Source organism: Maylandia zebra, linkage group LG7 (genome assembly GCF_041146795.1).
Source record: "Maylandia zebra isolate NMK-2024a linkage group LG7, Mzebra_GT3a, whole genome shotgun sequence".
NCBI classification, from domain to species: Eukaryota; Metazoa; Chordata; class Actinopteri; order Cichliformes; family Cichlidae; genus Maylandia; species Maylandia zebra.
Window position 1 is genome coordinate 20,752,734 of NC_135173.1, and position 25,785 is coordinate 20,778,518.

The 25,785-nt window shown below is 41.1% G+C and overlaps 3 protein-coding genes and 1 long non-coding RNA gene across 6 annotated transcripts; 3 read left to right on the forward strand and 1 right to left on the reverse strand.

The window, feature by feature from the left end:
- Positions 1 to 29: 29 nt before the first annotated feature.
- LOC143419413 (uncharacterized) lies at positions 30 to 21,635 on the reverse strand. The gene is made up of 3 exons (XR_013099369.1): positions 21,505 to 21,635; positions 781 to 907; positions 30 to 160 (listed from the first exon to the last, which is right to left on the reverse strand). It is a non-coding gene; the product is annotated as an uncharacterized LOC143419413 (long non-coding RNA).
- Positions 4,487 to 11,600, forward strand: ppp1r3ab (protein phosphatase 1, regulatory subunit 3Ab). Its single transcript, XM_004563841.4, has 4 exons — positions 4,487 to 5,305; positions 5,853 to 5,917; positions 6,026 to 6,114; positions 6,870 to 11,600. The coding sequence occupies exons 1-4, from the start codon at positions 4,524 to 4,526 to the stop codon at positions 9,798 to 9,800; spliced, it is 3,867 nt and encodes a 1,288-aa protein (XP_004563898.2). The 5' UTR covers positions 4,487 to 4,523; the 3' UTR covers positions 9,801 to 11,600.
- Positions 13,314 to 20,034, forward strand: samtor (S-adenosylmethionine sensor upstream of mTORC1). The gene is made up of 5 exons (XM_004563842.4): positions 13,314 to 13,570; positions 16,078 to 16,219; positions 16,343 to 16,471; positions 16,825 to 16,939; positions 17,246 to 20,034. Exons 1-5 carry the CDS (start codon positions 13,411 to 13,413, stop codon positions 17,876 to 17,878), a joined length of 1,179 nt encoding a protein of 392 aa, XP_004563899.3. The 5' UTR covers positions 13,314 to 13,410; the 3' UTR covers positions 17,879 to 20,034.
- Positions 21,134 to 25,676, forward strand: tmem168b (transmembrane protein 168b). 3 transcript variants are annotated; one of them, XM_004563843.5, is made up of 4 exons: positions 21,134 to 23,004; positions 23,103 to 23,248; positions 23,396 to 23,670; positions 24,183 to 25,676. In XM_004563843.5, exons 1-4 carry the CDS (start codon positions 21,880 to 21,882, stop codon positions 24,728 to 24,730), a joined length of 2,094 nt encoding a protein of 697 aa, XP_004563900.1. In that variant the 5' UTR covers positions 21,134 to 21,879; the 3' UTR covers positions 24,731 to 25,676. The 3 variants fall into 3 exon arrangements, with proteins under 3 accessions (XP_004563900.1, XP_004563901.1, XP_004563902.1); XM_004563844.5 differs by having other exon boundaries at positions 21,136 to 23,004; positions 23,106 to 23,248; XM_004563845.5 differs by having other exon boundaries at positions 21,136 to 22,707; positions 23,106 to 23,248.
- Positions 25,677 to 25,785: the final 109 nt, after the last annotated feature.

A 25,785-nucleotide genomic window follows, 5' to 3' on the forward strand; every position in this document is an offset into this window, starting at 1 on the left:
ACCTGTTTATGCTGAAGAGTCTGCCAGTCGTCGCCACTCAGAGTGCCAGCGTTCCCATTAGCGACTCTTTCCCCTCCACTACTGTCTGTGTGACTGAGGAGGCTGCTGGCTGGGTTTTGACGGGCTGTTGTGGGACTGAGAGGGGACTCTGGCATCTCAGCTAACATCATAAAAGAAGCTGGTTATCAAAGATGTAAGCTGCAAACTTCTACTGCTATTTGAAAAAAAGAAAATCTCAAAGACAGGACAAAGAAAATCTAATTAAAAAATATTCTTACAACCAAAACAAAAATAAAATGTTTCAAGGAAGGCCTAAAATAGGCTGAAATATGCTGCAGATAATATTTAGAGGACTGCTGACAAAAAAAATATAGATACATTTTTGACTTTCAAGTAAAGATTTCAACAATTTTAATGAATGCCAATCATAAAAAACATCAGTGCATGCTTTTTTTGACCTGTTATTGACTTCCTAACATTTAAACGATAATACCCTGTAAGATTTAATCATTTAATACCATCAAAAGTCAGAATGATTGATTGTAACCGGATGTATCCAGAAAATCGATCTATAGATTATAACATGTATAGGCATTAAAGAAAATTAGTCAACATATCTTACCACTGCACAAAGGCAAAGCTAATAAAAAGCTCCCTAACAATAGTTTAAACACATATCCTGTTACATAAAACATGACTTTAAGTTTTCATATAAAGTCCTGAAATGCACAGGAAGTACAATCTAAGCTCTCCTACTGAAAACGAACAAAAGCTTCGTACCGTTAAGGTGAACAGCTGAATTCAGAGCAGCCAAGAAGAGTTGGTGTCTTCAACTAGGCAGTTTGGAGTGTGGATGAGAGATAACTGATGGAGTTGTGTGACTACCTCGAGGGGAGGAGTCACAGCACTGTGAGCAGGAAAAACAATATTATAAAATCAGCCGGCGCTACAAATATATTTAAAACATAAAAGTGCCGGCAAAAGTCTCCTGCAATATAAAAAATCTCCTCTTAAAATTTGAATTGATTAATGTCATTTACATTGTAAGAATACAAACATTTATAGAACATGTATTATTCACATTAGTGCATACAGCACACACAGCGTTGTGCTTCCCAGCTACCTGTTTTTTTTTAATCCTGACACTATTTTTCTTTGAGATATTCATAGATGTGCACAGTGCAATAAGCAAAACGCCCCCTAACACACATCATTTATTGCCTTAAATGAAAAACAAAGAGTCCTTTTTACATTTCTTAGAGAAGACAAGTATAGTTTTACTTTATTTAGATATTCAGTATCTAAGACGTCTGAAAAAAGGGCTCTCTAACCACACAACTGTCAAACTCTTATCAAAGAGCTATTTACAGTTGCATCTGCACATTTGAAAATTTAAAAAAAAAAAAAAAAACACAGCAGTACATAAAAACAAATAGAAGTGTTTAATTTAGCCTGCTGATGAATGCAGTATACCCTAGAGTGCAGACACGCAGCTGACAAACTGACAAATAACACTTTGAATAACTCTCGACATGTCTGAGACAAAATAAACTTTGTGGAAGACAGTTCTGCACAATCATTATGGATTTATTTTAAAAAAATGTTTACTCTCAGCGTGCCACCTTTATCATATAAACGTCCTCGACGAGGGTGAGGACTAAAGGCCAGACAGCCACGTCCTTGTAATTTATCTCTTGTTGGTATGAGGGATCGCAAGGAAAGGCTCAGAAACCTTTAGTTTCCCCTCAAATAATCCAGACAAAGAATTAATGTGTTAGCTTAAAAAATATTTATAGCAATAATGCACAATAAAACGTGTTAAAAAGAAGCCTTTTACATCGTGTATATTCACAGAAGTAACAGCTGAGGGAAATGGACTTGTACATCTTCACAAAAAGTACAAGATTAGACTTCATAGCAGGTAATGACTGACTTGTGTATATTGTTACCAAGGTAACTTTCTGCCACCTACTGGATTAATATTTACCTGCCTTCCAATTTGGATGAAAAAGGTAATAATGTGTTTTTTATATATAGGCACCTTTCAAGACACTCAAGGACACCTTACAAGCAATTAAGTATCAAAATCACAATATGGATATAATAACAGTTGGAAAACACCATGGAATTAAAAGTCAATACATCATTAAATACTACTAGTGTCGTGTGTATTCACATCTTATATTTGTTCTGCCTCCAGCTTGTTCTGTTTCATTATAAAATCATTTAGGGATTTGAAACAAGTTCTTTTATTTGTTTTTGTTTTTCTAAACTCTTTTACTGTTTCACTCTTTCACAACTGGAGACTGGAAACCTAAAGGGTGGTGGTGTCCTAGCCTTGATTGTGTGTGACTCTCTTTCAGTTCAGCAACCAACCCACTGTGATGCACTAAGGCTCATAATGTGATGAGGTCCCCTCATTTTATTCCTCTACGTGTCCTGCAGACGGCATTGTGGCTCCACCTGAGCCAAGGACTCGGTTCACAAACCAGTCGTTGTGCTCGTTGCTGTTCCTCCAAACAAGACCGGGGTTCCTGAGATAGAGAAACCTCAAGTTGATTTTCTGGGAGAGGGAAGACAGGATGACTTTGGCAATCAGAGCAACACCACAGAGTAAGAGCTTAGACAAGGTCTGTGTGTCCTCAGAAGATTTAGGAAGAGTTAGTAAGGATGCTGGAAAAGGTTCTAACAGCATTCGTTGCAGTTATTACTGCCGCCAAGGAGGTTATACACCAAATAGAGCTCGAAAAGGTTTGAATGAATTTTGAGTGGGGTCATATTAATAACCCATTAAAATTTCACTTCCATCCACCAAGGTCTTTAAAATGGACAAAAAGCCTTATAAATTAGAAACTACGATTCTTATAAGTGTAATGTGTATTATCAGCATATAGAAAGTACCTTGTAAAGATGAAAATAAATAATAATAATAGATAATAAAATAAAAAATAAAAATGTGAGAAACTATGTTTTCTAAATATTCCCTATATGCCTATATTGACTACATATAAGCATATAGGGAATGATATATGGGAATTCTAAATATCGCTTTACTGGGGACGTCTGGCCTCTTCTTCAGAGTCAAATAAGGTCAAAGTTTCATAACTTTTATCTTTAAAACTGCACTTAAAATTCTACTGCCTTTGTATTGGTGACATTTAGGAAATGATGCTGCTATATGAGGACGCTAAATATCACACTATAGTCTGCACTGAAATATCATGTGATGCTTGACCTCTGACCTCATTACTTTTCTCATCTGCCTTTCTTTCAAGTTGACCTCAAAAAGATTTCTAGCTATTAAAAAAAGTATGATCAAGAGAAAGAGCATGAGCTGCCTAGTTATTTTGAAATATAATGTAGTATAATATTATCTACATTCATTTACAAATCACTATCTATTATCCATTACCTACTGATACATAATGTTTACAGTAAACATCTGTCGGGCTGCCCTTATCGGATGTTTACTGAGTTACAAATTCTTAGAACATGTTTAAAAGGAACAAAGAAAAATAAATGAATGCATACAAAATACAATACTTGTCTTAAAAGTAAATACTGCTTCATGTTTTGTTCTATAATGATGCTGCTCTCCTCTGTCTCAGGTACATGGTTAAAATCACTTCCTGCTTTTTTCTTCTATATTGTAAAAAGTGTCAATAATATGTAGCATGATGCTTCCTTCCTCTGTATTCATGGTTTATTTTCACCCTACCTTCCACGACTGAGCACTGCAATAAAGGTATTCTGTCTGCATCACATCCTCTAACAGCCTGGACAAAAGCCTTGTCTCATACGAATCAATCAAGTGCTTACCATTCATTCTTATTCATTGTTAAACAATATGTTTTACTCACTAATATTAAGCGCTCACCACTTTTTTGGCAATTATGCAAATTTGTCACCTATAAGATAAATACAGGAAATATTACACACTAGAGCCATAAACTGTATCATGGTATCTGCCAATGTGATAGGTGGATAATAGATAAATCTAATGTGGAATGACTGTTTCTCACCTTGAGACTTTCACAGCTATTAAATTATCAGATATTCACAGATTTGAAATGATTTTAAACAGGATGCAAGTGCAATGGAGCCCGTTGTGGGCCAGAAGTAACAAAACATAAATAGTTTCCATGGTAAATCCCATGTGGCTGTAAAAATAACATTATAACTCCTTTGGGAGTCATGGATTCTACAAAGATGTCCACAAAATATTTAGACTTTGGGGTGGTTTTGTAATAAGAAACTTAGATGATTATCAACTTATAGTTTAGATTAGGTCATACAAGCCCTCAAAAAACAAAAAAACAAATACGGCACTGGGTCATACATTCTCTTCAGGAGAAGACTTAGACTACTGCACATAGTTTAAGTCCCTTCTGGCCTATTTATAGTGTTGGCCCTCGCAACAATGTCATCTGTAATTTGACTCCATCTGTTAAGTCAGAGCATGAATGTCAGTTGCCAGAAGCAGCGCAGTTCATTTTCACGCTGAGTCTCTCACAGAGAGCTTCATGGATTTTTGGGGGCAGCCAAGAGGGTCTGGGGCCTGTAACTTCTTAGGAGTCCCAGTCCTCAGCTCCTGGGACGTGGACGATGATGAGGGCGAGGTGGTCATCGGCCTCAGGCCTAAATCCTCTCCTCTCCCACGGAGAAAGAGCTCTGTGTCTGATGAGGACTCGGAGCCTGAGCCTCCCATGTGTGGCTCCAGGAGAGTTTCCTTCGCAGATGCCAAAGGCCTCAATTTGGTTCAAGTGAAGGAGTTCGACACGTGGGACGTGCCCAAACTGCCAGGATACGACACATCTGATGGGGAAGGCAATGATGAAGATGAATACATTCTTTCACCTCTTAATTTTTCCCTCCCGTTATTAACCGAGGAGCTACTGACCAAGGTCCAGGAGCAGAAAGTAGAGCTGGAAAAAATTGAGTTACTTCCAGGGACCACAATAGTAAAAGCGGTGGTGCGCGTCCTCAACATCTCCTTCACTAAGGCGATATATGTTCGAACAACTTTGGACTGCTGGTCCAGCCACTTTGACCTCCTGGCTGAGTACATCCCTGGTTCCAGCGATGGGCTGACGGACTGTTTCTCATTCACGCTCACTTTGTGGCCTCCATTTCGGGAAGAGGGGGCCAGAGTTGACTTTTGTCTGCGGTATGAAACACCTGTGGGGACGTTCTGGGCCAACAACGCCAACAAGAACTACGTGCTGTCATGTTTCCGCAGAACAAAGGAAAACGATCAGCCACAGAAGGAAAACGTGAACAAGAAAAGCTGCCTCAAGACAGCCAGGTGAGAATACAAAGTGATTTCATAAAACATTTTTAGGCACATTTTTTAGGTTTATTTAATTATAGGAATTGTGCATGGTCAGGGGAATGTCCATTATGCTTGTTATGGAAGATTGTAAAGGCCATTTCCTGCCTTGAATTAAATATCGACTATTCATTAAAAATGTCCTTTGCTAGTTAGTTTTGTAACTTAAGTTTTTTTGGTGATGACTATGTGAGGTCTATAATTTGAATAACTCATATAAATAGAAGAAATATGCTTCTTCTTCTTTTCTTTCTTTCTTTTTTTTTTTTTTACATTATAACCAATCTAGACTTTGTGAAATGGACAACAGTCACAGTTAGAAAATACACAATTTCACATCTCACACATATAAATACTTACAAGTTTTTAACAATTTAACACTTTTTAATCAAAACAATTTGTGTATCTCAGCACTGTCACCTTACGTGGTTTGTTGATTGACGATAATCACCTGAAGCTACGTGAAAAAGAAAAGCGAATTAACCCTGACTGATCGCATTTTTAATTAATTAACTTATTACAGTTCGAACTCCAGCGTGGAAAACAGTTCAGGAAAGGAGTCGTCAACACAGGGAAATATTGCAGCAGGTGAAAATTTTCCTTTTCCCCACTGTGAAATGAAGAAATGACCTGAAATTGAAGAAAACTGCGTTGATAGCCCAGCAGGATCATAGATAAAATGTTTCTTGTCTCCAGATGTGGCCAACAGTGGACTAGAGGGTGACACTTTGAAATCTAAGAATGATCAGTCAGGAATGTCAGAGGAACATGGACAGAAATTACTGGTGAGTGGAAAAAAAATGTTGCCGATATGACTGATGACGCAACAGTTCCAGTTCTGTCCTGACATTGTAAATCCTCACATGCAAAATGTTGTAAAGCAGGGGTGTCAAACATAAGTCCCAGGGGCCACAATCGGCCCAGCAAAGACTCCTATCCTTTTATTGTAATTCTGAACATTCGTTACAACCCAAAGAGTAGTGCTGACAGATTCTTTTCATTTTACAGCAACGTTTCTTTATCATGTAGAAAAAAATGAGATGTATTATTAATATTGTACCTTTTTTTTAATAATATCTCAGGGATTAAACATGTAGTTCACTGGTCAGGCCCACGAAACACTGAAGTGGGCCATAATGTAAGATGAGTTTGACATCCCTGCGTTAGGGTTAGGGTTAAGTTTTCTACATATATGATGTATTATTAGCAGTGTAAAGGCATTTAAAGGATCGGTATGACTGTGAGGTGCAGGAGGAGCAGAGAGCTTAACATGACCCTGGTGCACTTTTTCAGAGAGGGTCACATAACTGGAGTTGGGTACCACCAGTATAACATAATGTGCTGTGCACCTAAAAAAAATAAATAAGAAGTGATACTTGCAGTTTGTGCTTTCTCACAGTTTCAATTACATTTAGTCAGGCATGCTTTGTTTTTTTTTTAATGTCTTCTTGTTGTGAGAAATGCAGCTTTAAATTTTACCTCACTTGGTTTTCTTTAAGGGGCATGTTGTTGAAATGAATCTATCTGTGTTGGTGGACAGATTGAGAGTGGAGTAAACGACAGCCAAAGGAGTCGCAGAAAGGCTGCACGGATGGCCCGGGTGAGGGACTACTTTGCTCAAAGAAACGGAGACGCCAACAACGCAGATAGAGACGAATCACCTCCAGGGGTACCACAGGCAGCTCGAGAAGAAATCCCAAAGGAAAGCCATACAGATGTGCAACTGTTTGCTGAGAGCAACCGCAAACCAGAAGGTTCCCAAGCAAAGTGCAGCAAACCCCTCCTCAGTGTTTCACATGTTTTGTCACCAGCACTTGACCGAACGTCTGAGAACGAGCCAGAGAAATCTGAGAGCATTGCTTTGGCTGCCTCAGTCACATTAGCAGAAGGTGAGAGTGCCACGGACATCCAAGATGACCTGTTTGATAATTTTGCTCAAGCAGAACAGCAACATACCAAATCTCAGGACAGTAGTCAGGAGGCAGACATGGGTCATGAATACATTAGCAGAACAGCAGTGAGAAATGAAAGCCTTGTTGGCCAGACCAGCAGCTTCACATTTGGCACTGTGGTGGCTCCGCTGTATCACCAGGTGTTTGGCAGAGTGGGAAGTGAAAGTCAGAGAGGAGCTGGCTGGGAAAATCCTGCACGGGCTACACTGAATATTGGAGGCTTACATCCTCACACTGGCATGAGACAGATTAGTTGCACTGTTTCAACAGATATTAAAAGTAACAATAGTAAAGCACTTCGAAATGTGATTAATAACCAGAAATCAAACCAGGAATGCACAGACATAGCACCATGCAATAATCGTGTTGAAGAAGAAGAAGAAGAAGAAGAAGAAGAAGAAGAAGAAGCAAGTTTAAGTCTGACATTAAATGCAGAGACTCTGCAGGTTCTGGCTGGGACTGAAAATACAGACCGGAGATGCACAAGCACACTTAAGGGTTCACAAACTTGTTTAGAAGACACATTAAGCTGTCCTGGGACTGTAAACATTTTATCGCAAGCAGATTTGTTGAATCCACAAATACCGGCTGAGAGTTTACATCCCTGGGGAGAAGCACAGGAAGACAGTGTAACACATGACCCCCAAGGCCAAATTACAGCAGACACAACACAGTGTCCACTCCCAGAGAATCCATGTACACATGATAAAACTAATCTGGATGAAACGCACGCAAAAAGCGATACACATGAAGTCAGGACCAGTCCGCAAACATCATTTGTAAAACTTGAAAGCTCTGGGGACCTGCTGGGACATGTTAATGAAGAACCTGACCAACAGAGCGCCGACTTAGAAGAAAAACGCCATGAATGTGAGTTAATCAAAGCTCTGTGTCCTGGTAACGCATCTTTTAGTGAGGTTAAACCATGTGAAGACTTGCATAAGTTGAATTTGCACCACAATGACAATTCAGTTACAAAAGCAACTGTTCCTGACTGCAAACTTGTGGAGAAATCAGATTTCACAACACCCGAGACACTTCTGGAAGCTCGAGGAGAAACTAACAACATGGGAGAAGGCAGTAAAATGACACACGGCTCACTCAAAGATGAATCAAAATCCTCTGGTGAAACTGAGGTAACAGGGGAGTTGGCTGAATGCGTGACTACAGAGACACAGGAAAAAACAGAGCATTGCAAAATCAAAGCTAAGGAGGAGGCTCTCTGTTTAGGAGAAATCACTGAAGTGAAGGACTGGGAAATGATGGTTAAAGAAGAAGAAAACAACATTTTAATACACGAAGAAGAAAGGGAGATAGTATATTTAAATCCGGGCGTCTGTGAAGTAAGAGAAAAAGAAATTGAAAATGAGGAATTTGTCAAGGGGAGGGCAGTGACAGGAGTAGAAGAGGACAGCGAAACAATCGGAGAGGCTGTCTCTGGAGAAGATGGTGCCAGTACTGAGGTAGAATGTGCTCAAGTCATAAAGATGAACAAAACAGGTGGAAGGGAAGAATTAACTGAGGAGAACCAAGTACAAGAAACAGAGGGACCAGTAGAGACAGAGCTGCACACAAAAAAACACTTTGCAGGAAAAGAGGTCAGTATTGAATGGGCACACATCCAAGAAAACGAGGAGATAAAGGGAGATGGGAAAATAAACTTGAATAAGGAAGGTGAAGGCGGAGCAGAGTGGGAGAAAGAACCAAAGGAGGGAAACGGAGAGGAGCTGGATCCACGTTACGAATTCCTAAATTACAGAGCAGTAGAGGCGGAGCTTGTAGAATCACATTCACGTGTGGCGAAACAGGAACAAAAAGATCCAGAACTGTGTTTGGAAGAGAAGTTAGAAATTACAGGAAGCAAGGATGGAGAGGTTTTATCTGCTCTGGTGCACAGTGGGCTGAAGGATGGCGACGAGAGCGTACCAGTGAAAGAAAGTATAGGAGAAGAGCAAAGTGCACACATTCAAACTGAAAAACAATGTCTTCACACCACAAAAGCTCAGTCAGAAGATGGAAATGGTTGTGCCGCTGCAGAGGGGGGCGCTTTAACGGATGAACCTGAAAGTGATCAAACAAGCCAGGACAGCGCTTCAGCAGAGTCGGACTCGGGCGATGAGGTGGAGCTGTACATGCACTGCCTGAGGGCCGTCGGCACAGGAGGATGGTCCCACGAAGACAAGAGCACTGTGAGCAAAAGGCCCCGTCTAAGCAGAACCAAACTGCTGTCTGCCACTATGCCGCCCATCACTGAATATCACGATGAAGAACAACACCTCAGTTGCCTTCAGGAGAAGCTTGAAGACAGCAATGCTGCTGTTTCCCCTGCAGAGGAGCGCATGGGTCAGAGTGTTTTGTCCTGGACAGACACGTTTTCCTGTAGCAATATTGCAAAATCACTGCTATATGCAACCCTGCTGGTGGTGTTTTTAGTTGTGGCATACCATTATGACTTTTTTGCCTGTTTGGGCCTCTACTTGATATCTCTGGTTTGGCTCTGCTGCCGAGAAGAGAAGTAACCAGTTAAAAATGACAACACAATGGGCTGAATTAAAATGTAATAATAATAATTAAAAAAAACAATATGTTTGATTTTAAAGGTTTTCAGAGTGTACATGGTACTGATGTGATACCCAATTCTTCTTCCAGTGATGACTAATGCATGATTTAGACTGATTTTTGCAGGAGATCTATGCTGTTACTTATACTGTAAACTCCTTTAACCCTGCACCATAACCTTCCGCGCGACCTGCTGCAAGCCCACCGAAATGTAACTACATGTCGGGGTGTCGCAGCATCGACTCGAACAGCGTGGATGGATGTGGCGTAGGGGGAAAAGGGGCTTCCGGTTACATCGTGAGTTAGGAAGTAGATTTCCAGCAGAAGTCCAAATTAAGCTCAAGAAGACACAGTTAGGCAGATATCACACACATTTGCTGTCATAAGTCATTATTCTCAATGCTTCACTGTACATAAAACCTACATTACAATGGTTACATTGATCAGTTCTGCAGCTTTTTCAAGGTGAAATACACTACTCACTGAAGCTAATGAGAATGTTTAATTTTAATTTTAATTTTTCGATCATGCTTTAAAAAAATGAAATATTTTTCTGTTATACTACATTTATTTTTTAGTGTAGATGTCATGCGCATGTTTTTTGTTTTTAGGTGTAGCCTTAAAATCAGTATCCATGTGCAGGTTCATCCAGGTCAGGGTAGTCTTGAGAGACTAAGGAAAGGAAGGAAATTGGATTTCTTTGGGTTTGTGATGATGTTTTTCTAATCATCCAAGAGGCTTCTTCGGTTCTAAAAAATGGTAGAGGGTCCAAGTATTTAGACTCTGGTAAAAGGTATGAGTCATTACTGTTACCAGGGATTAAGGGCTGAAACCACTATGAGACCTTTCCCCAATCCATCATGTGACCGACTGAGGTCACCTGAGGTGAGGTAAATGGTTCTTAAATGGTGCTTTTCTGCTCAAGCTGTCAAAACACCGTATGCCACACCCATTCACACACACACATGATACTGAGTTACATCACTTTTTTCCTGCATCTAAGTGCTTTTTAACTAACATTTACAGTCCAGTGAACGCACCGGGAGCAACTCAGCGTTTAGTATCTTCTTTGGCCAGGTCACACTCACCCCAATGGTTTGAGTGGGGTCATTGAAGTTCCTGGGATGAATGAATAAACCCAGATAGAAATCAAGTCACTTGGACCCATAACTTTTGTTTTCAACTTTGACTTTTAGCTGTGCAAGCTGAACACAGCTGCTGTATGACTTCAGGGAAAAAAGGATTAGCGTTCCCTTTTAAAAAGAAACACCATAACATTTATAAGCCGGACACACAAAAGGTATAAACAGGGGCTTCTTTTTGATTTGAAGTGTTTCTAAATAAAGACAGGATGGTTCCAAGGTATCATGTGAAACACGTTGTAATGCTGTCTTTTGTCTGGAAGCTCACTGACTTTGTTTAGTTTGCAGCCATGAAACTACCCAGTTAGTTGACCTAAAAAGGTGTTTCTCTCAGAAGTAAACCCTTTAGAGCAATAGCAATGCAGTTTTATTAGCATGGCTGACATGTTGACTAAACCCTATACCTCTTGGATTGTTTAATAACTTTTACAAAGTGAAAGATAGTCAGGCAACTGTCGTCTTTGTCAGACTAACAGGTGCCTATCTGACCTCTTTTTAGGTGTTTTTACTTGGATACAATTTATAACTACAACAAAAGTTTAAATAAAGCTACAGTTGTCCTCACTTCATATGAAATCTGTGTTTAAACTGAAAATAAATAGACACCCTCTTCAGACACTTCATAAAGTACACTGTACTAAAATCAGGTTGGACTCCCCTTATCCCTTCAGAGCTGCCTCAATTCACAGATTCAACAAGGTGCTGGAAACACTGCTCAGATAGTTTGGTCCCTATTAACATAGCGTCACACAGTTAGTGTGGATTTGTTGGCTGCATATCTATGATGTGAATATTCTGTTGCACGCTCTATTGGACATAGATCTGGTAACTGTGGACGCCATCTGAGGTCAGTGAACTCACTGTCATGTTCAAGAAGCTGGTTTATAATTATTTGAGCTTTGAGCTCTATTATCCTGCTGGAAGCGTCCACTGGAAAATAGGAATACTGTGGTCATAAAGGGACGGACATGATCAGCCACACACAACAGGAAGGCATCTAAAATTTTATTCATGTTGTAGAATGTAGTCCCTGTGATAAAACTGTAGATTTCTAATATTTGTTATTACCTCGAGTCCATGTGGACATGGTTCTGCTGAACACAGATGTAATAAGTCCACTACCAATGTGGATTTAGTGACTATTTTATTTTCATTGGGGTTACACAGTGTCCACCGTAAGGCATTACCTCATATTCTGAAATGACTGAACATGCAGTTAATAATAGATGTTGTCCTGCAAACAGCATTGACATATATGGTATTTAACTTTTTCCCCTGTTGTTCAGACAGTGTCAGTTTGTTTTCATTAGCCAGAGTCAAATTACCATCTCAGACTATAATGCTCTCCATCAGGATTTTCCAAGCCAATTTCCAGAAACAATAACCATGGATTGGCATCACTTGTGGGTTTTCAAATTCTTAGCCTATTTTAGAAAACATTGCATCATCTTTTCAAAGGTTTAATATCTGTACAGCTTTAGAAATGATCCTTCTTACACTATCCCATTTAACAGGACAGAACATCCTCTCCAGTCACCCTGTCTTAAATCATGATGGGGGTTGGAGGCGGGGGACTAGATCCTATATATGGGTCTGTTATAATATAAAAATCGTTTGGCTTCATGCAAAGAAGGGAAATGATATATAAGGATGGCACGTTGAACTATGTTCACAGTGAGATATTTCTGGAAGTGCTCCTGAGCTTGTGCAGTGATTTACATGACAGTGCTGCCATAGGGCATCCAGTTTTGATTTTCAGCCTCTTCCCTTGCACACAGAGATTTCTCCAGAGTCTCATCACCTGTTGGTGATACTGTATATTGTGATAATGATGACGTTGATGTCATTTTGCATAATATACAGTGTCCCAACTTTTTCAGAACAAGGTTTGTATACATAATGCTAGCAAATTTATTTTACAGGAAGGGCTTCCAGTAGTTTCTTCAACACATGTCCAATATTTTAATTGGAGAACTAATAAAAGAAAGCAAACAACGACAAAAACACACAAAAAGTTATTCAGTTCAGTGGGATATTGTCTAAGAACATACATTTTTTGTAATATACTATCTTTGAATAGTTTTAGGGGTTAAACGAATAAATCAGTTGGCTAAAAAACAAAGTTTAGTTTTCTTTTGTAGATAAAAACTTTTGCAAAACACAAAACAACACTGTCTGATGTGTTGTTTACGATTTTTCAGCAATTTACAGATTTCCAAATGCACCTGAACGCTTCGCAGCACGCACGCCAGCTCAAGAATGCTTCCACGCCTGTGATTGGACGACGCGCTGTCAGTTTATGACGCGTGTATGCTCCAGGTAGCCAATCGGCTTCCCTGTTGTTGGCTCGTGCGCCGGTTCGCCGGTCGGGTTGCAGCCTGGAAAAGGGGAAACGACTGGCGGAGGGTAACATCGGTGGTGCGGTGCTATGGACCCCAGGGACAATGTCGAGACCGGGGAGACGGAAAACCAGTCGGAGCTATTCTACGTGCCAATTCCAAGTGAAGCACCGTGCAAGAAGGAGCAGGAGAAACTGTCGGGAGTCGTCAAAAACGTCCACAGAAAACTGCGTAGGAAATACAGGGAGGGTAAGCAGCCTCAGTGGGCCCCTCTGTTTCTCTGTGGCCCTGCAGCCTATGGGCTGATACTGTTAGTTATCTCACAAATGTTGAAGTAACGTTAAAAAGTTAGCGGTTAATCCGGTAATCACGGATTTGTAAGGTTTTTTTTTTTATTTTTTACTTCTGATTAGCTGTTGTGGTGGCAGACTCCAGTCGACAGCAGCGGGTTGCACCAAGCAAGCGAGGCCTTGATTAAAGCTCCTTAGAAATAAATTGTGGCAGCTTACACAAGGCTCTTCTGCAAACAACATCTTATCTCTCGCTCTCAAACCTAGTCAACACACATGTGACATTTGACTGGTGAAAGAAAAAGAGTAACTTCCGATTGGCTCCCGGTTGTCAATAAAAGATAACTCTGTAGACTGAGCAAACAGTTGCCGCAATTTATACAACCTAATTAGTGTTGTTTCTGAGATTTGCTACCGTTCAGAGCCAGACAGCGAAAATAATTTAATTAAAAGGCACATTGGGATAGGCCAGAACTCCCCCCCCCCCCCCCCCCTTTCTAGTGGAGGTTTAACTGTGTCTTGAAGGATAAAAGAGCCAAAGGAGATCTTCAACTGTGGAGCTGAGATTGGGGAAAAGAACCTCGTCTTACTTTTTGCCAGGAGAAAAACCACAAAGACGACACAGCAGGTTAAATCCTGTCTGTGGCTGTTGCTTCCTGCTGTTTCTTTGCACACACGTCATGTAAAGAAGGAAGTTTGTGCAAGTTTGTGGAAGGTGAATCATTCACTTTCTTTAAATTATTGGGGCCACTACATATGAGAGACAAGCATGAGTCTTCTCCTTTTTTATTTTTTGATAAATATTCTCATTTTGGTCACAAGGGAAAACACTGTCTCTTTGTTTACCACTCTAATGAGTTTTATTTCAGGCAATTTGGGGATGATTAAAGAAGCAACAAAGTGTCTGTTTAATAGCAGATTACTGTGATTTCTTTGATTTGTTAATTTGGTGGGTATTAATGTCTCTTTGTTTGGCAAGCCTTGAAACAACATACAAATAAAATGACCAAATCATTATTGGCCCTTTTTATGCAAAACACAATGCAACCACATGCTCTGATGTTTGTGTTCAAGTAGATGAAATGGGAGGAGGTAATGGATCTTTTAGTTGCAATCACTGTATCAGTTCATAAGCATCCAACCATCTGTCTTGCTTCAATTTAAAAAAAAAAAGGAAGTTTGGAAAACCCCGATCTCAGCTCATCAGCATGCATACGTAGCATCTGTTGTCTTATTTTACAGCCCAATCAGTGCGGTTAACTCCATATTTGAGTTAGCAGTTGAAAGATGTATTGATGAAAGATGTATTTTTTAACGTCCTCTGAATTTTAAATTTAACTACAAATCCTACAGAAGCTAGGATTTGTTCTGGTGATGATGTTGTGCTGTGCATAGTGAGGGAATCCATGTGGGAGGAGTGCACAAGAGGTAAATTTAAAATATCTAGAGGAAATAAATCTTTGGATGAGTCAATGGCCAGGACACAACGGTTTGCAAGATTTCTTTATATTTTCTTCTTCCAGTATAAACTAAGAATATGAATTAATCTCCTGCTTGAATGCATGGCTAGTTTGTTTCATTTGAACGGCTCTGAATCAAAATTATACAGTTGGCCATTTCACTGCTCAGAAATATGAAAGAAATCCTGGAAAGTTGTTTTTTTTTTGTTTTTTTTTTTTTTTGAATAGTTAAAATAGTGTCGTAGTAAAATGCAGGCATATTAAAATGTCAAGTCTTGGTGTTATTTGTGTATGCGCTGCCCTACTTTACCACCATAAAACACTGCATAACCCTGGTAGTGTATTTAAAATGAGCTTGGATTAATTTGTGGTTTGAATAAGACCTCAGCACTGGAGAGAGTAGCTGCTTGTTTTGGAGCCTAGAAGAGCATAAAGAAGTCATCCTGCGAGCAGATCTCATGATTGGTTAATAAGCGAAGCATGATCTGGTAGGCTTGGCATGGAATCACAGTGGTCATGTTTTGAAAGCACTGCTGTTTATCACCAACTCCTATATAGTTTTCTTTTCTCCCTTCTGGTCATGGGATTTTTCCCTTGTTGGCATGTTTGCTTGTGCTACTGGCTGTCAACGTCTGAGCAGCTGCAAATGGAAAATTTTGTGGACATAACTTTTATTGTGAAATGACTGTTTTGAGGGTGGGTTTGTTTTATTTATTTATTATTTTTAGATGCACAATTCTGCTTCTGTGCAAGCAGAAACAAGTGAGACATAGGCAATATTGAAGTACCAGCAGTGACCTGAGATTTTTCAGCCGTTTTTTTCCCCCCCCCTTTTTTCCAAGATCCGGTTTTGGTGATTTAGTGGATAACCAAAACTTGCAAGTAGGTTGTGAATGTTTTTCTGTCGTCATACAAGAGTAAGACTTGAAGTACTTGAAGCTGTTTTTTGCCATGTTTTGGATATTGCTGACCTTATTTTTAAGGGGGGTTTGATTTTCTCACTTAGTGGGCGACTTTGACAAGATCTGGCGTGAGCACTGCGAGGATGAGCAGACACTGAGTGAGTACGCCCTCGCCATGAAGAATCTTGCTGACAACCATTGGATCAAAAAGTGTGAAGGAGAGGGCCGGATTGAATGGTGTCGCAGGTATGAACGCCCCCAAAGGTCTTTGGGCATCTTTTAGGTTTTATAGAGCCTGGTGAAATCGGACTAATCTGAGCCTGTAAAATGAGCTTCTGTAAACGCAGTGTTTTGATGCCACTTCCACAGCGTCTGTCAAGAGTACTTTTTGGATGGTGGAATGAAAAGAGTGTTAGAGAAGGATCAGAAAAGTGCCACGCTTGCTATGGGTGTGGGTACAGCATCTACGAGTGCCCAGCCGTACAGCACCATCCCCAGGTAAGATGAAGTAAGAGTGTTATCTGTCATGAGTATGACAGATAACACTCTATATCATATATATCATAAAGTCTTTGTCCAAAAAACAAGAAAAATGAATTGCTACGACCTGCCCTCACTCTATAGTAATAATAATGTGCAATAAACATACACTGATTCTTCTTTTTATTACTTAAGTTACCGTGTTGTGTCGTGTTGTACGTAGTGCCGATGTGGGACAGTTTTCCAATTTCATTGTACTATTGTACTATGTATGACTGTGCAATTACAAAGAGTTATCTATAGTGTGTGTAATGCATATGATTTTGTGTATTATACTCATCAGGCATTGCATGTTGTTGTTTGTGCTACAGTTCGATTTCTCAGCTGGGGAAAATGCGCCTTCTTGATGTGGGAAGCTGCTTTAACCCTTTCTTGAAGTTTGACGAGTTCCTCACAGTCGGTATTGACATAGTGCCTGCGGTTGAGGTACGAGTGCATATTAATTCTGTTTTACATTTTAATTGACTATGTGCTTTTATACCATTTGTTTATTCACATGAAATGGATACAGTTTCCCACTTGGGTGTTTGCGTTATAAAGCAAAAACAACACCAGAAATGAGTCATGTCCTTTGCCAGTGCTGTGGTTAGACTATGTGAAGAAAATCAGCAGAACACAGAAAAAGTGACGCCCAACAGCTGCAAGTCATGAAAACAAACGAGCTGTGTAGAAATGTTTGCTGGCATAGATCAAGTTTGAACCCTGATTTGTGTTAAATTTGTGCTTTTTCAGAGTGTGTACAAGTGTGACTTCCTCAACCTCCAGCTTCAGCAGCCGCTCCAGCTGGCGGGTGATGCAGTCGAGGCTTTCCTCCGCCAGCTCCATAACCCCATCGATGCTCTGCCCGCTCAGCTTTTCCACGTGGTGGTCTTCTCCCTGCTTTTGTCCTACTTCCCCTCGCCATACCAGCGCTGGATCTGCTGCAAGAAGGCCCATGAGCTGCTGGAGCTGCATGGCCTGCTGCTCATCATCACGCCTGACTCTTCTCACCAAAACCGCCACGCCCTCATGATGCGCAGCTGGCGGGTCGCGGTAGAGTCGCTGGGCTTCAAGCGCTACAAATATGTCAAGTATTCTCACATGCATCTCATCGCCTTCCGAAAGGTGTCTCTGGCCACCACCAGTGACCTGGTGTCACACAACTACCCTGAGATGCTTTACATCCCTCAGGACTTTAATTCCAATGAGGAGGAAGATTGTGAAGACATCACAATGCAGGCGCGTTCCGAGTTTGAGGATGACCAGCTAGCTTGGGGCTTCACGGAGCTACCAGACACACCCTATGATTCCGATTCTGGGGAGAGCCAGAGCAGCTCCGTCCCCGGCTTTCATGAGTTAGAGGATCCCATCTTGCTCCAGAGCTAGGCTAAACCAGCAACCCTCCCGCCCTTTTCTCCACCTAAAGCCCCTTTCAGACATGGAAAGCATAACATTGCTGGCTTCAAAAGTCTGTAAAAGCGATGGAATTATATTTAGTTAATATTCCTAATGCTTTAAATCAAATATACCCCTGACAGTGAGAGAGAAGGCTACAGTACAAGCATGAGGTTTGACACACAGTATTATCAGTGTCAGCTTTTAGAAGTGTAACCACGCTTTTGAAAGTTTAATGCATCCTCTGGTCAGCTGAGCAGCTCACAATGAAGCACGGGACACATGCAGACTTGTGCCGTGCCCGCGCTAATGTTTCAAGGCTTGACCTAGAAAGATTGGCATTGCCGAAGAGCGACCAGGATGCTGATTGAGATGTGAAGCCGACACATTTCGATGCTGCCAGGTTACCGTAAATGGAGAGTGTGTCTGAAAAGGGCTTAATTGTCGTCTCCCCTCCAACTGCTGCGCTGCCAAATTTAACCAGCTGCATTCTTACCCCACTTCTACTCCTTCTCAAAACAATGCAGTTTGCACAGTGTGAAAGAAAAGTTTACAGATTATTTTCTCATATCCACACACACACACACACACACACACACACACACACACACGCACACGCACACGCGCACGCACGCGCACACACACAAAAGATGGATATATTTTGATAAATAGTTAGGTTTTTTAAGAGTTGGAAATCGAATACCCGCAAGATCTCTGAACTCCCCGCTCCTCTTAATATCAAAAGTCAGCTTGTCTACATTCTGTACTCAGTCTCTGTTTGAAATAAGCTAGAGTCGCAGGCTGCTCTGTACAAAAAAGCCAAATACAGCAAACCTAAGCAGCGCGACGGGGGTTTGATTGCACTGGTGAGACAGAGATGGAATAAGTAGACGGGCGTGTTTGCTTCTGGCACATACAGCTCAACTTCCTGAAAACTTTTTTTTTTTTTTTTTTTTTGATGTTCATTTTAGTTTTCCAAGACATAAAAAAATTGTTTGGAAATAGATATCCATAGTCAAACAGTCAAACATTGGTGTTGTAAATTGTGGCAATGCCTTGGTAACTTGGCATTCTATGAATGATTTTGTGTATCTTTTACCAAAAAAAAACAACAAAAAAATGGTATTTGTAGCATTTGAAACATTTTCAGAACCATACAGTAGTATTAGTAGGTTTACTAATGTGAAACGTTAAGTGTTTACTTATTGTGTTTAAAAAGGTACAAGTGCATAGTAGGTACAAGGTTTTTGTCTTGCTCTTCTCTTAAAGACTGACTTCATTCTGAATGATCTTTTTCCTGCTGTTGCATTTAATCTTTTTTTTTTTTTGTCTTAAGCAGCAGATTGGTACAACACTGCATGTCAGTGACTTTACACCAGTTTCCTTTGACACAGTTTTACAACTTTGATGTGAAAATACAGCACTCCACAAAAGCAGATGCAGAGTTCCTTAGAAAAATCACAGAGAGAAATTTACACTCACTTTTGTAAAAAAGGTGAAATATTGTAAAATTTAGAAAGCGAGGTCTGATCTGAAAATGCTGTATGCTGCAGGGAGGTTTTAGCTAAGACACTACCAGGTGAAATGTTATTGTGTGTTCCTGCTGGTTCCTGAATAGACTAAATGTGTGGGTGTGGCTTAGACTGTGTGACTGAAGAAGTGAATTTCTAGTGTGTGGAATTTCTTTTGGTTGGTTTTTTGTTTTTGTCAGTGGCACTTTATCATTGATCCCAAAGGGTGTCACAAAATGTTGTTTCTTTTCACAATTTTACAACCAATGTGATAGGCCCACAAAACGATACCAATAATAACTATAAGGTGCCTTCTGTGTTTTTGTTTTGTCCATCATATTAGTGGATATGTGTTTATGTAATGCAGTGTGCTTTTGCCATTTCCATATCATTTTCTGGTTAATGCATATCTCTGCTGTTTTGTTTTTTCTTCCTGATTTTTAACAGGAGAAAAAAAATTCACAGTACATATTCAGACTTTAAAGGGGCGTGTTTTGTGATTTTTGTCTTCCAGTGTTTCTTTTGGCCTATTTGCATGATATGGATCATCTTCATTATCAGCATTTTCAACAGTGCAGAACAATGTGTCCTTACAGTACCATTGTATTTCTCTTTTATAAATGAATGTAAATATAAGGTGGCGGTGTGTGTTCCTTCTTTTGTGCTAAGATTTTTATATTTAAAAAAAAAAAAAATCAGTTGTTTACAACTTAGAACGTCCACGGCTCTCTTTTACAACTTGGTCAGAAGTTCTTCATCTTCCTCTGATAGTACTATACAGAAATAGTAGTTGTTGTTTGCTTTTTTTGTTTAAAAAAAAAAAAAACCATTCAAACCCCATGGCCGCAGAGTTTTTAATTAATAATATTAAAAAAGGAGTGTTAGTATTTTTGTAAGGAAGGGATGTCATATTTATTTTACATTGTGGGCCCCGTACAGCCCACTTTGATGGGGCTAGACCGTCGAGTAGGCCAGAGCAGTGAAACTCCCCTTTCTGTCAGAGCAGACACATTTAACTAAACTTTTAATCCCTGAGATTATGATAATATAAGGAAAAAGTGCAATTTCATGATAGAATGTGTAAAATAACAAAAGGTTCTTGTAGCTTATTGCCCAGATTTATAAAATCTAAAATTATCAGGTTTATAAAATTTAACAACTTTATAAAGTCTCGTTTTGTTAATTCAGATTTTTTTTCAGACCCACTTTAGAAAAACTAAAATTTCTTCAGTAGATGGTGAAGAAATTGGTGATGTGATGGAATTTTTGGTAATTTCATTATTTAACTATTACATGCACCACACAAAGATGAACTCCTTCAAAGCCATCCAGTTATTGTCTTTGCCAGGCTGGTTCTGACCCTCGCACCATATGTTTGACACCCCTGTAAAGTGATGGGAGACCTCTAATCTCTAAAGGGTTATCTAAACATATATGTGGTCAAAAGAGTGGCTGGTAGGGTCTCACATTGAGCCCACACAGAAATCAGAACAACTTAAGTGTGCTTTAAACAATGCTCATCCAAAGTCTCTAAAGTTGTAGTGGAGAGAAGCAGAAATGCAATTGTTCATCTGGTGTTTTAATAATAGTAGCAGAGTGCACTGACTGGGACGTTGGTCCAAAGTCTTCCATAAGCGTTCAACTAGGGTTAAAATTTTGGGAATATGAAGCTATGCAACTCACATAATTTTCATGCTCGTCAAACCATTTAGCGACCCCTCGTGCCCTGAGGATAGAAGTAAAATCATGGAAGAGACCGCTTCCATGTCCACAGGAAAAAGGCGATTACTAAAAAAAAAGTTAATTAAATTGTAAATATCTACAAGGGAAAATGTAGGCCTAAACCATGTCGGGGGAAAAACGGCAACAAACTGGATTTTCTAAATGCAGGGGTCAAATAATCGGATCTTCCTTGAATGTGTCATTTGTTAGTTCCTGCCAGCACGGAGAAAGTTTACTCTATTGTTTTGGCGGCGGGGGGTCTTATCTTAGTTTAACTGAGCGAACTCAATAAATAAATAAATAAGTAAAAGAAAAAAAACTGCATCAACAATACGGTTTGGACGTTTGAACTTTTCAACACCAGTTCTGACCCTTTATGCTTACCGTAGTCTTAGCACAATCATGGCGACTGTCATCTGACTGAAAAGTTTTGATGTGAAACTTTTTGAACTGATGTCTTTCACAGTCCCGCTGGCTGGCGTCAGAATAACCCAACTGCGATCGTTTATAATCGTGCCAAACGTCAGATGGAAGAATACAAACAAGTGACATCCAAGATGTGAGTGTTTTGACCGCTGACACTAACCGTCCTGAAGATGTGCCGCTGAGGAGCTAACGCCAGCTAAGCTAACTACTTTCAACAAGTTAGCCCGCTGGCTAAACCGAGTTTGAATGTCACAGCGGATAGCAGACCGGGTAATATCTGACTTAAATGCCATTTTTTAGTTTCAGGTCGTTGGTATTTAATTTAAAAGGAAAATGTGTCGTTTTCTACGTTACTGTGTCAGTCACTGCCTTCACGCAGCGATGACCCGGCTGGAGGAAGTCAACGGAGAGATGAGCATGTGGTCATCAGTCCGGTGGCTAGGCTACTTGTCCGGGCTTAACCTGCTCGTGGCCCTGTGCATAGGTCTCTATGTCCGGTGGGAAACAAGCGCGGAGTCCGCTCTTCTTGTCATTTTTGTTTTGGCCCTGGTTGTCCTTGGAATAGCCATTGGCCTCTACTACTTCAGTATGGAGAGGATGAGCCTCAACATCCTCCACCTGTGGTTCGGTTTTTTGCTGGGTCTCCTGTGTTTCCTCAACTCCCCCGCCCTGGACGTCGACGTCAGGGAGCAGGTTACCAACTACCTGCTGCTGGCCAGCGTGGCTCTGAGGACACTGTGGGCACTGCTGGAGAGACTGGTTGGATGTGCTAGGTATCGCCCTGCCTTCTTGACCTCCGCGGAGCGCCTGGAGCTAGCTGGCTTTGCGATCGCCAGCACCGCGCTGCTCATTCAGAAGTCCCTGAGCGTGATGGTGCTCGTGGTCGCTCTGGGCACGGTCATGGTTGCGCTGCGGATGAAGGCGCTCCTGGCGCTCGCCAACCTGGCCTGCTTCGCTGTCATCACTGCCGTGCTGTTCTTTAAGTCTCTGAACATTACCACCAACCCGTTCGCCCTCTCCTGCTTCTTCAGCCAGCTCATCTGCGACCCTCTGCTCGATGTCTACTTCAGCGGCCTCTCTGTGACCGAGCGCTGGCAACCGTTTCTGGTGTGGAGGGGGCTGTGGCGCCGGGTCTCCCTCCTGCCCCTGCTGGCGGTGGAGGTGAGCTTCATCGTCCTTTCTGCTGTGAGACTTTTAGACCAGGAACAGTGGTACCGCACGATCCCAGCCTTCGTGGTGTGTGCGCTCTTCTGGGGTATTTGCCACATGGTGTTTGTCATCACTGTGTGGGGTTTTCACTCTAAGCTCAGCGAATGCCAGAGGCTGTGCTGGTCGGAGGTCAGCGGCCTGGACAAGGTGATGGCCTCCAAAGGCATGCGACATTTCTGCCTCATCTCTGAACGCCTGGTGTTCTTTACTCTGGTGTCCACGGTAGCTGTGGGTGCTCTGTGCTGGCAGGTAGGTCTGTCTCAAAAATGCTTTACTGCTGCAGCACACGGGTTATTCTGTTTCCTGTTTCATTTTTTCCTTTACGTGACTCTTGTAAATTTGCTCAGCAGGCCAAAAACAGTTTGTTTGTGAGCACTTTCCTGCTCATTCTGCCCCTGGAGTCTCTGTTCCATGGACTCTTCCATGAGCTCGGGAACACCCTGGGAGGAACATGCGTGGGCTATGCAGTGGTCATTCCCACCAACTACTGCAGGTAGAGGACCAGCGTTGTATCTGAGAATTAGAAACCTCTCCAATTTAGACCACATTCAGATTCATGTTTGGATTTACATCATTGATATTCTGTGCGCACAAATGAAATGGAATTCTGAAAGTGGCATAATTCTCCTTCCTGTTACAGTCCTGACGGTCAGCCGATGCTGCTGCCTCCAGGCCAGGTGCACGAGTTGAACAGGCGCTCTACGGGTATGTTGAACAACGTGCAGCGCTTCTTTGCCCACCACCTGATTGAGACGTTTGGCTGTGACTATTCCACCAGCGGGGTAACCCTGGAGGCTCTGCAGTCCAAGATGAAATCCTTTCTGGACCTCCGTACCCCAGACGGCCCACGCCACGACACCTACGTAATCTTCTACAGTGGCCATACGCATCGCACTGGCGAGTGGGCGCTGGCAGGTGAGAGAGGCTTTAAGTTGAAGCAGTCATGATTGGGACTCGCTTTTTTCTAAACCTGCGTATGTATTTGAAGGGAAAAAAAGTTTGGCACTTTCCAAAAAGGAAACCTGGGTTGTTGTAAAAACATATATTTTTAACCAAGTATTGAATTGAAGTTTAATTTATTTGAGTATAAAATGCTGTTTTGTTTATTAAATAGCCAGAAATATTAGGAAAATGGATATTAATGCATACTACATCCTAAATGTACAATCAGTCATGCATATGTCTGTAGGTACTCCACCCAGAGGCCAATTTTTAACTAGCAAAAACCCTGGCAGTAGGATAATGCAAAAAAAGAAAGAAAAGAAATAGAGACCTCTCCCAGGCCTCTGGCAGAGGACCTGAGCTTGAAGGATTAACCACCCCATTTTTTATTTTTTTATATATATATATATATATATATATATATATATATATATATATATATATATATAAATATAAAATCAGCTGTTTCATGCGCACATCTTTAGGTGGAGACACTCTACATCTGGATCACATCTTGGAGTGGTGGAGGGAAAAGAACACCAACTTCTGTTCCCGCCTTGTTGTGGTGCTCGACTGTGACAACTCTCTGCCATGGGTGAAGGCGGTTACGAAGGTGGAAAATCTGTATGTTGCCATCCAGGGAGCGACGCTCTCCAGAGCGGCGGACGTCGAGCTGCATGACCTGCCGCAGCTCGGAGACTTCACCTCCGAGTGGGTGGAGTACAACTGCAACTCAAACAGCAACATCCAGTGGTCAGAGAGGGGCAGGGCGGTTTCTGCTGCTTACGGCATCTCCAAACACTGGGGCGACTACACGCTGCACCTACCAACAGGAAGCGACGTCACCAATCACTGGAGCATGTACTTCCCCCGGGTTACCTATCCCGTGGTCCAGCTGGCGCTGTGGTGCGGCAGCCTGAACCTGCTGTGGACCTGCAGCGCCTGCCTGCGATGTCTCAAGAGACTCAAGCTCAACTGGTTTCCACCAGCAATACTGGACACGGGGCAGGGCTTCAAACTGGTCAGATCATAGAAATATGTGTGAACCTGTTTTTATTTGAAGAATATATTTCTAAAAAATATTTTCTAAAGTTTTTGTTTGTTGTTGTTAGGTTTGGGGGTTTGTTTGTTTTTTTTTTAATTCTTTTTGTATCCCAAAGACGGGCAGCTGTTGGATTATAAGATTGTTAACCAGAATCCTTTCAAGTTACTTTAAAATAAGCCAGTTACTGATTGGGATGTTGATAGAGTTATTATTTAAAGTGTCTGAAAAGCAGTTCTGTTAATGTGTGACTGGATTCGAAGGTCTTATTCTTTCTTCCCCAGACATTAGACAAATACACAATGCAAGGTGAGACTGAACATGGACCCTATTTTGCACATTTTAGCACCGTATTGACTGTTAGATCTGAGCCACCTCAGTTTTCTGCACATTCACACAGGTGCCTTTTAGCTTCACCAAAACTCAGACTTGCTAGGCTGATTGTTTTTAACCTTAAACCAAAGAGTCGACGGTACGTTTTCAGAGGAGGATCTCAGGCATAAAAGCTGTTCTCTGCACTCTTCAGCTGCAGGTTTTGCTATTATTATTCTGTTATGATGAAATGATTCCTCGTACATTTTTCTGCACTCCTACAAATATTTTGTCACTCGTTGCTTACTGCATGCTTGAATGCACTGCTTTGTCTGTTCTAAAAAATATTTTAGAATGCCTTTTACCAGGTGATCTTTAAATCCACTCCTGCTGCTGCAGGGAGTCCTCGAAGACTTAATTGTACCAATGCACTACAAGCCAGGTACCGGAAGACCTGCAGTCTCTCTTGTAATGGACCACAGGAATTTGTTTTCTTCCTGGGGGTTTATTACAGTTCACTGAACTATGCAACTGTATGCCAATAGGCTGTGTGTGTGTGTGTGTATAGAAAGGGATTCATGGGAAGAAAACCTGTTGGAGCTATGCAATAAAAAGTCAAATATCACTCTAATGTATGAACTTGCTTATCTCCTTATATTATTTTTTAAAAAGGGGTATCATTTCATCCATCTCCTTAGTCTTGTCCAGTTCAAAGTTGCAGAGGTGCTGTTACT

What these genes read in the sequence shown, in the direction of transcription:
- tmem168b (XM_004563843.5), top strand. Translation starts at nt 21,880, where the DNA reads ATGTGTCGTTTTCTACGTTACTGTGTCAGTCACTGCCTTCACGCAGCG. An exon ending in TGGGTGCTCTGTGCTGGCAG is followed by an intron (nt 23,005 to 23,102) that starts GTAGGTCTGTCT and finishes AAATTTGCTCAG; the next exon opens with CAGGCCAAAAACAGTTTGTT. An exon ending in TGGCGAGTGGGCGCTGGCAG is followed by an intron (nt 23,671 to 24,182) that starts GTGAGAGAGGCT and finishes GCACATCTTTAG; the next exon opens with GTGGAGACACTCTACATCTG.
- ppp1r3ab (XM_004563841.4), top strand. Translation starts at nt 4,524, where the DNA reads ATGGATTTTTGGGGGCAGCCAAGAGGGTCTGGGGCCTGTAACTTCTTA. An exon ending in AGCTGCCTCAAGACAGCCAG is followed by an intron (nt 5,306 to 5,852) that starts GTGAGAATACAA and finishes AACTTATTACAG; the next exon opens with TTCGAACTCCAGCGTGGAAA. An exon ending in ACAGGGAAATATTGCAGCAG is followed by an intron (nt 5,918 to 6,025) that starts GTGAAAATTTTC and finishes TCTTGTCTCCAG; the next exon opens with ATGTGGCCAACAGTGGACTA.
- samtor (XM_004563842.4), top strand. Translation starts at nt 13,411, where the DNA reads ATGGACCCCAGGGACAATGTCGAGACCGGGGAGACGGAAAACCAGTCG. An exon ending in GCGTAGGAAATACAGGGAGG is followed by an intron (nt 13,571 to 16,077) that starts GTAAGCAGCCTC and finishes TTTCTCACTTAG; the next exon opens with TGGGCGACTTTGACAAGATC. An exon ending in ACATAGTGCCTGCGGTTGAG is followed by an intron (nt 16,940 to 17,245) that starts GTACGAGTGCAT and finishes GTGCTTTTTCAG; the next exon opens with AGTGTGTACAAGTGTGACTT.